Raw genomic sequence first — 9,857 nt, 5'->3', positions numbered from 1 at the left:
TTACCCAAGAATGCTATTTGTTCATTCATTTTCTCCTCTAGGTGCCACAATCTTTCTGATCCCATCATAGCATTCCATGATAAACATAAATGGAATGCTTTAATATCTACCTCCCCAAATGTATTCTCTAGGTTTCATTTTGAAACTCAATTCCTAAGGGAGCCCTTATAAATATTTTCCCTCACACTAATTTATTAATTCCTGAAGCCTAATAGAAATATTGATAATTATTAATAATTACCTAATAATGTTCTGCTTTGGAATTTTTTTGTGATCTATGTGTCCTGTCTCCCCATGGGGAACACAGGGAAAGAAACACATTTCTCTATTTTCTCATTAGCACTTTTGAAATAGAACAGCATAAATAGAGGAAATTATGTTTATTTGAGTAGCTGAAAGATAAGGGTAACGATTGATTTCTCTGTTCCTACTGTCCATAAGTTTAAAATGTGGATACTGTGATTGGTGGTCCAATAATGTAGCCTCCTGGGTTTCAAGGATTATGAGTGTGTGCTACCACGCCTGGCTCATTTCTCTCATTTTTTACTTGAAATATTTCCACTTCATCAGAACATGTAACATTTGCAAATTAATCTTTAATTTTCTTCCTATGATTGTTTTAGTCTTGGGTATATATTTTTTTGTAAATTAAACTATTCATTATCTTTTTGCTGAAGTTCTCCCAGTTATCGCTTGGTTGACTGAGGTTCATTCTTTAGTAGATTGCACCAGAGGGCTGATAAAGACAAAATTCCTTAAGTTTTCATGTGTTGAACATTGCTATCATGTGACCTTCTTCTCTGAAGGATTCATTGACAGAATATAAAATTATTCAGTTACATTTTCTTTCACTGAATTTTGTGAAACATGTTGTTCCATGGATGGTTTGCTTTGTGTGTTGGCCACTTTGTATGCTCCGTTGAAGATCTATTGACAACTCTAATTCTTTTGCCTTTATAAAAGATTTTATCTTGCCAGAGGCCTGACAAATTTATATTTATATTTCAAACAAAAAGTTTTACTAATATCTATCTCAGAATTGACTTTGTAAAATACTTCAAAGATTGCATTTTTTTAAAAAAATTGTCCATTAAATTAACATAAACTTTACATTAATTCCCAAAAAGACAGTAAATGAAAGAACATTATAGATTATAGTCTTGTTATCATATGAAGAATTCTATGTGCTTGTTTCCTGTGAAGGTCTTACAAGACTTACAAACCACACATTTTCTTACATTTACAGTCTTACATTTTTCCAAGTAACTAGCTTGATAAATTCCAGGCCTCATGATATCTTTCTGTCTCTTCTTTTCCAGAGTAATATTTACTGGACACTTAATTATATCAACAGCTTCTTATTAATTTTTTGGTCATGTATTTTATCTCTTTGCTTCATATGTAAATGCATTTTTCTCAAGATTAGAAATTTATTTGGAATGGACAACAATGTCACTATTTTGGATTTAAACTGAATTCATTTGTGTTCAGTTGAACTGAATTGACGGTTCTTGCATATTTTTATGTTTAAACTTGCATTTCTGTTGTTAAGACAGAGAGGGAACTTCCTGATAACACACATTTCTTCTTAGAAAGTTTCTGGTGCATAGTAATCAATAATTCTCTATTATATTTTTTAACAAATGAAACTGAGTCTGTAGAAGCTAGTGATTCTCTTGGGCTGTATTTGCCCATGAACTTTTGCAACATCAACAGAAGCATGTCTAGCACTTAGGGTGTCCTAAGAGTGAAGGACTACCACTAAGATGCTGACAACATTCTTAGAAGAAATATATCTAGGTGTACTTCAGATGAGTGTGATCATTATTATTTTGATTATCTTGTAACCAGATACATGGCCTATGGCACCCTACCCTACACTCTTACCCCCAAACTATGTAACAAATGCAGGAGCATGCCAGCATATATACTAGCCTACCATCTTAGATGATCTGCTTCATTAACATCCCTGGAAGTGCAGGGATGTTAATGAGACCTGGTTTATATTTGCAGAGCAAGGAAGGTTACCCTTGATATATCTATATCATTTTTATCAAAGTGAAGCTTTGTTCAAGCTTAGAAGATTAGATATATTCAGGTTATGGCATATTGCACATGTAGACTCCCTCATATTAAGGTGAAATTGTTCCCTCAAATTGAAGTACAAGTTTATCTCCTATGTTAAACTAAAAGGAAAAGAGAAGAAAATCTGGAAAATCAACTTACTTCCTTGAATTTCAGTTTCTCCACAGTTTCATGAGAATAATGATACCTACGTCACAGAATTGTTGTCAAGTTCAAATCAAATGGTTTGCATGGAGATTATTAGCATCAACACAGGGATTAGAAGCTATCATGTACATGTAGATGGATGCCACAGAGAGATGTAACTTTTGTGTTGAAGTTTTCTTATCTTGGATCTTTCCTTCAAGCTGATACCTTTGTTAACAGAGTTTTCAGTGGTAATGAAGGGAGACATAGAAAGTCCTATTTGAGAACAGTTACAATGTGGAACTTTCCAATTTCCGCCTCCCTATGTAGGATTCCTTTACTCTCTGTGTGAATCCTTTCTCATTCTGTCTCACATCTTCCCAATTACTCGGTGTCCAATCCTTGCCTTGAATTTCTGTATCTGCCCCACGTCTGTGCAGGGTGAGGTCAGTGAGGCTGCACTTCCTTGAGGCCTCCCAGCCTCCGTAAAGCTGCTTTCATCTCTTTGTTGCGGAGGGTGTAGATGATGGGGTTGAGCAGGGGAGTGATGACTGTGTAAAAGACAGCTACCACCCCATCCAGGGGTTCCTGTGAGCCAGGCCGCAGGTAAATGAAGGTGCAGGGCACATAGTAAACAATGACCACAGTGAGGTGGGCTGCGCAGGTGGAGAAGGCATTGCGACGCCCATCTGCTGACCGGATTCGCAGGATGGCAGCCACAATGTAGCCATAGGATGTGAGAATGAGCATAAAGCATGTGAGGGCCAGGAAGCCAATGTCCACAAAGGTGACCAGCTCATTGATGGTGGTATCAGCACAGGCTAGCCGCAGCATGGCAGGGATGTCACAGAAGAAATAGTCAACTCGGTTTGGACCGCAGAAGGGCAGCCGGAATATGAAACTTGTTTGGAAAAGTGAATGGATGGTCCCTCCCAGCCAAGTGCCAAAAGCCAGGTAGTTGCAGACACTCCGGGTCATGATGGTAGCATAGTGTAAAGGTTTGCAAATGGCCAGGAACCTGTCATAAGCCATGAGTGTGTAAAGGAAGCATTCAGTGCAGCCCAGGAAATGGAAAGAAAAGAGTTGGATTACACAGCCCCCAAAGGAGATTGCCCTACTATCCAAGAGAAAGCCAGCCAGCATCTTGGGGACAATAGCAGAGGAAATGGTCATGTCCAAGAAGGAGAGGTGACATAGAAACCAGTACATGGGGCGGTGGAGCCGGACATCCACCAAGACAGTGAGGATGATGAGCCCATTGCCAGACACGGTGAGGAGGTAGATGACAAGGAAAGCGAGGAAGAGCGGTACTCCCAGCTGTGGTGGGTGGTGCAGGCCCACCAAAATGAAGTGCAGCACAGAGGTCTGGTTTCCACTTTGCATTTCTTTGCTGTTCACATCTGTCAAAGTAGTATCAGAAAGAAATATTTTATTCCTGTAAAATCTCTAAGCACGGCACATCTACACTGTGTCATTTTCAAATAGTCACAAGAGAATCAATCTCTTCTCTCTCTCTCTCTCTCTCTCTCTCTCTCTCTCTCTGGCTCTTGTTCTTCCTTTTGCTTTCTTGCTCTTTTGTCATGTTTTTTTCTCCTCTCATTCCCTCAGCTCTTGATTCTGGGACTTTACTTGATTCCAGAGAATGTTCTTTGAGGTTAAAGCTAGCTGACTATATGTACAGTGGCACCTCATTATCCACAATTTCACTTCTCAAATTTTCTGTTATGTTTCTGTTATGGCCCCCAAATTTTGTTTGTGTTGACTCTTTTGAGAGAGAGGGTAGGGGGAGAGAGAACAAAAGAGAGATACAGGAAGGAAGGGGACCATCTTTCATGTTTTATTAAAGTATATTATTATCATGCAAAGAATGATAACCATTTGGGGAAAAGAAAAGCAAAACTTTACTGAGCAGGTATCAGCTGAGTGGCATCTGATTGATTAATAGAAACTTTTTAGACTTCAGAGGAACAGGCCGTTCCTGATTAAAGAGGCTGATGTATAAGGAAATAGGAAATGCATGTCTTATTAGAGTCTGGTTTGTGGAATAGAGTTCTGAGAGACTGCAGAAGTAGGTCACACTGGATTTGAAAACTTTGTTCCCACAGGGTATGCCAGTAAGTTTGGATTTCTACTTGGGCAATGCCGTACCATTGTAAGTTGATAATCAAGGAAGCATCTAGGAAATCACTAAGCATTGCCTCCTGTTTCAAAATGGATTTTATAGCTACATTTTGAGATATTTTTTAAGTTTCTATGCAGTTTTAACACTTATTTAGGATTATCAAAAAGTGCTGCGTCCCAGAAATCACTCAGAACCTACCAGTCAACTTGTCACTGGGAAAAGTAGGCTCTGTGATGGTAAAATGACAGATCCATGGGCATCTATGGTGCAGGTAGAAGAGAAAGAGTAGCTAGATGGTAGACATGGCTGCCACCACACTTCCATTGGCCATTAGGAGTCCAGCTGGAAGCCCTGTTTCATGTCACACCTCTGAAGCCTGTGATTCTGAGTTGCCTCTGAGCCTCAGAAAGGAACACGCCGTTTGGATGTTTGCCCCCAGTTTGTAAAGTGACCATGAGAGCAAATATTGGAGGAGAGAAGATGGCACTAGGAAGAATACCCCACATGACACCTCACTGTTCAGGGCTCTGACACTCTTCAGACACTGTCTGATTTTTTGCTATCACTGAGGTTGATGCTGTTTACTACTAGTCCTAGGAGAAGAGGATCTTTGTGGTATAGCTTCAAATTTAAGGGCTTTGATCTATCATGGAGCAACTCACTGGAAGACCCAGGTTCATTTCAGAACTGAGGCACCCATGTGAAGACTAAATTTGCCTGACAATATAGGACTGCAACACATATTTGATAGAAAATTGTATTTAATGTTTATTGAGTGCTACTGTGAATTATGAGAATGAATTTGTTTAATCCTTATAATAATCCTATGAAATAGAGGCCACTATTAGGGTTCCACATACAACTGTAGATAAAATCAAAAAGGGGAATTGGCATTTTCAAGTATAAGTAGGAGGGCTTTTATTTTTAGCCCAGTAAGACTTTAGAAGCTATGGTATTAAGATACAATATATTCTTCTCTACTGTATGGATAGACAGGCAGATGGACAGATGGATAGTGGATGGAGAGATGGACTGAACTAATTCAGAAATAATGAAAATACAATTAGATGCTTTGGGACTGGAATTTTATACTGCTTCACTATCCTAAAGGATTTTAAATAAGATGAGCATTTTTATATAGAACTTTTGAAAACAGATTTATTTTAGTCAAAACTTCAGATATTGTGAATACATTAATTTCAATGTATATTCTACATTTTTACATTGGGCACATTTAGATTAGGAAATTTAATTTGAACTCTTGTGTTCTTAGGAAATAAATAATACATAAGCTAGCTCTCTGGTATGCAAATCATAGATCGAACCCAAGGAAAACAACAGAACAGACATTTCTCTATTAACTGATTTTAAGTTTGTGAGATTTTACTTTCTGGTTTGGGAAGCTCTGGGTGTGGCCTTTCCTTCATTCTCCCAAATTAAATACAATATTCTGCCCCTGTCCATGGGGCATGGGTTCCAAAACATCCATGTACTTTTTTCTGTCTGAAAAGTACATGGAACCAATCCCTACATTGATTATGTTCTTTTCTACATGTTTGTACATGATAAAATGTAATTTTTCCATGGTACTGAAGGTTTGTGTTTGTGACAGGCTTATCATAAGCAAGTTTCAACTTACACATGTGTGCTATTTACTTGTGTGTGCCTACTTTTCCCATCAGGGTGTACACAGTTCTTTAAGGACTATTTTATTTTTCTTTTTATTCCAATTTTATGGCATTCTTTTCACATAAAGATCCTCAAATAGTATTGAACAAATGAGTTTCCCTCTGTGTGGATATCCCTATGACTTAGGCAGACAATATCAAAGATATATCAGTTAGATATTGTAATCTGAGTTCTAAAATCATATGAATTCCAGTACTAGTACATCACTACTTATTTTTTTGTACAACTCTCTCAAAATTTCTGCTTTCAATTTTTTTATTTAAAAGTGAGTGGAGGGATAGGGGTAGACTCTCACCAATAAAAAAATACCAATCTCTTCTCGATCTATTACAATTCATATAAAAAATTTTGTTCTTCTACAATGAAACTCAATTTTCCTTTTATTCCAAATTCTCTTTCATACCACGATTTCTTTTTTTTCTTATTTCTCTGTTGCCTTGAATTCTCAGTTTTTATTTACGTTTATAATTTATTGTTCTGTATACAGAGAAATAATATTTTTACCCCTGGGAAGACAGATAAATACCCCAATGTATCTACTATTAACTAAAACAGCTTCAGCAATTTGGTGTATACATTTTAGCCAGTATCACATTATATTATCCACATATCATTTATAGTGATCTATGTAATGGGAAAAGAAGCAATTTGCACATCTGGTCTTTTCAAACCCAATAGGCTTGAGGTTGACCTTGAAACCCATCTGGTCCAGGCAACTCCAAGATATATATTGGCCTTTGGAAAACAGACTTCAGACTTCTTTCCTGTCAAACATAATGCCATTAGAAGATCTCAGCTGCATTTTTTGCTCTAAACATCTCTAACATTTAATAAATATATACCTCAGAAAAATCTCCATTACTATACCTCTAGATCTCTTTTGTAGCCTTCTCTCCCAGTGACAACTCTCTGGGTGTGAATCTGCACTGAGGCCATTGCCTGCTTCCTCTTCTTGCTCTTTGCTGTTCCTTATGGAGGCCCAGTTTTGAGCTCAGCAGGTTGCTGGTGTTCTCCTGATGTGCCTCTTCTTGCTGTGTCACTGTGTTATTTCTGTGTTCTTTTAGGCTCACCCCTCCCTTTTATAGCCTTGTGAAACTATTGGAAGTGGGGTCCCTAGGCTTTGACCTCCAGATTTTTGTTTTCTGGCAAGTAGCATCTTCTTTCCTGTAGACCCCATGGGGTGGGGGACTAGGGGGCTGACACTATTTCTGCTTTACCCTTTGGGGGCAATTAACTTACTGCACGGTATTAAGTCGCATTGGGCTTTGTTAGCAGCAAACCCTGCACTATGGCTGATGCAGGAAGTTTGCTTAGTTACTAGCAGTGTCCTTATAGCATCCTATCCTTCCAAGCGCGAATACTTAATTAAGAATCAGGATGCTCCCTCTGTTTCTTGGGAATTAAGTTTTCTTACCTATAAATCAGTGATAATTATACTTTACTCATTTATCCCATTAAGGTACAGTTTGTATCTGAAAGAACTTTAAAGCTAAAGATACTTCACGAATACATATTTTTACTTAAAAATGTACCTTCTCATTTAACTTGAAGCAAATTACCAGAGCATCGCTTTAGAATAGATACACTATTTTTGGCAGAAACATCAGATCATCCATGTACAAATAGGAAGTGAAAGTAGGAACATTATAACTGTGGCAATCCCTTAAAAGTCAAACATACTTAGATTAGAGCTGGATGGACCTTTATAGAAATGACCCAGAGCATACCCTCATTTTACACTGGAAACAATGGAGTTCTAAAGAGAATAAGGATTTTGCAAATGGTGAAAGTTATTCTACTTAGTTCATGGGTAAAATGTCACTTAAATCATGTAGGTAAATGGTATGGATTCATCCAGCTTCTGGAATAGAGGAACTTAATATTCCTAAACTAGTGCTGGGCAAATTATTGCTCAATAAATATTTGCTAAAACAGTTCTTATCAATCAACATTGCACAATATTTTAAAGAAGCATATTGGTGTGCAATTTTTTAAGGATTATATTGTAAAATATGGTCTATTCTTTTTTTGCATTTTAATTGATGATATCTTTAATTCTTCTTTAGGCTGTAGGCCATATGTTACAACACAAAGAATTTTGATTTGAAACAAAAAGATCTGGAATTGAATTTCTATTCATCTACCCACCATTTGTATGATATTAATCAAGCTTCCATGGTGCACCTCTGTCTATGGTCAATCAACAATTTCATAGACTTTCTTAATCACTATTTATTGCCAAATTCCTCTGAGCTTTGCCTGGCTGCCAAGATCTCCTCTCATCTTTTGTGCTTGATCCATTACCAATTTTCTCCTCTGGATCTGTGAGTGTTCATAATCCTGAATTCCATGGCCTTTCCCAGCCAGAATAAGTCTCAAGTGGCAATGCTGCAGGGTTAGGAATTCTGGACTCTCATCATCAGAATGGGTAACTTGACCATTATTCTGCCAATACCTTCTGCCAGAACTCGGACATCATACTTCTTTATTTATTTATTAGTTCAAATCAGTTATGTATGATTAGAAAGCTCTTCAATTCATTGTATACAAATGAAGCAGAATTTCTCACTTCTTTGGTTGTGCATGAAGTAGAGCCACACCATTTGTGTAATCATACATGTGCCTATGGTAATGATGTCCATTTCATTCCACCATCTTTCCTACCCCTTTACCCCTCCTCCCCCTCCCCTTCGCCCTATTCAAAGTTTCTCCACTTATTCCATGTCCCCCCTGCCATCCCCCCACTGCCATATGGATTAGCATCCACTTATCAGAGAAAACATTCAGCTCCTGTTTTTTGAGATTGTCTTATTTTGTTTAGCATGATATTCTCCAACTCCATCCATTTACCTGAAAATGTCATAATTTTATTCTCTTTTAATGCTGAGTAATATTCCATTGTGTATATGTACCACAGTTTCTTTATCCATTTATCTGTTGAAGGGCATATAGGTTGCTACCAGAAATATCTATTTTTTGAATGAGCCATTTTTCATTGATAGAATCATGTAAAGTCAGTAAGAAGTATTTTGATTTGTATTTATTAGTACATTTTCCTATTGCATGGCCATAATTTCCAAGCTTTTCTGTATTTCCTAATGATAGTAAGTAAATCAGATTTAGGGTTTTGCTAGTGAATAATTCTACATACACAAAGGGAAACAAAAGAAATTTAAGACTGTAAATACTTAATCCTCCCATTATAGAGTATTTTTGTTTTGTGATATCCCTGATGGGAACATATATTTCCAAAGAATAATATGAGGCAAAGGAATTCTTGGTTAAAACAGGACTTTGCTTCTAAATTCTAGTTTGGATCCTTGGCCTTAGGAATTTAAGAAAGAACTGTAATCTATGCTAGGGACACTAAGTGGTTGTTTTTCACCCTAGACCTTCCTTTGTTCTCAATTTGATTTTCTATGTGGATGGGTACATGGAAGGGGGTGGGAAAATTTCTCCCAAAGTGATGCTATCTTATCTTCCACATTTGAAGCAGAAGGGTGAAGGGTAGAGGGTGTGTTATGGGGAAAAGCAGGAGAAAAAAAAATAAAGCAGCAAACGCCAAGTCTTGGGGAGGGCATATCCAGTTTACCAGCTCTCTCAACACTTGAGTGGGAGGAGCATATTAGAAGAGACCACCCTCAACTGATATCCAACATTCAATTAATCCCTTTGCTTATAACAGTGGACTTTTTAATTCCTGTGAAGGTTTGTAACATTTTCTACAATCTGACGAAAATATTTGTTAGTTTCTCCTTTGGGGAGGGGTGTGGGGATCCTGTAAGAGAGGTAATTCTATTCTCTTTTAATGTTGAGTAATATTCTATTTTGTGTG

General features: G+C 37.4%; 1 protein-coding gene across 1 annotated transcript; it reads right to left on the bottom strand.

The window, feature by feature from the left end:
- Positions 1-2,658: 2,658 nt before the first annotated feature.
- Positions 2,659-3,612, bottom strand: Or10g6 (olfactory receptor family 10 subfamily G member 6). Its single transcript, XM_076843660.2, has one exon. It carries the CDS (start codon positions 3,592-3,594, stop codon positions 2,659-2,661), a length of 936 nt encoding a protein of 311 aa, XP_076699775.1. The 5' UTR covers positions 3,595-3,612.
- Between the last annotated feature and the right edge of the window lie 6,245 nt (positions 3,613-9,857).

Source organism: Callospermophilus lateralis, chromosome 2, assembly GCF_048772815.1.
Source record: "Callospermophilus lateralis isolate mCalLat2 chromosome 2, mCalLat2.hap1, whole genome shotgun sequence".
Taxonomy (NCBI): Eukaryota; Metazoa; Chordata; class Mammalia; order Rodentia; family Sciuridae; genus Callospermophilus; species Callospermophilus lateralis.
This window is presented reverse-complemented; position numbering and strand designations above follow the sequence as displayed.

Coding starts and splice junctions, on each gene's coding strand:
- Or10g6 (XM_076843660.2), bottom strand. CDS start 3,594: ATGCAAAGTGGAAACCAGACCTCTGTGCTGCACTTCATTTTGGTGGGC.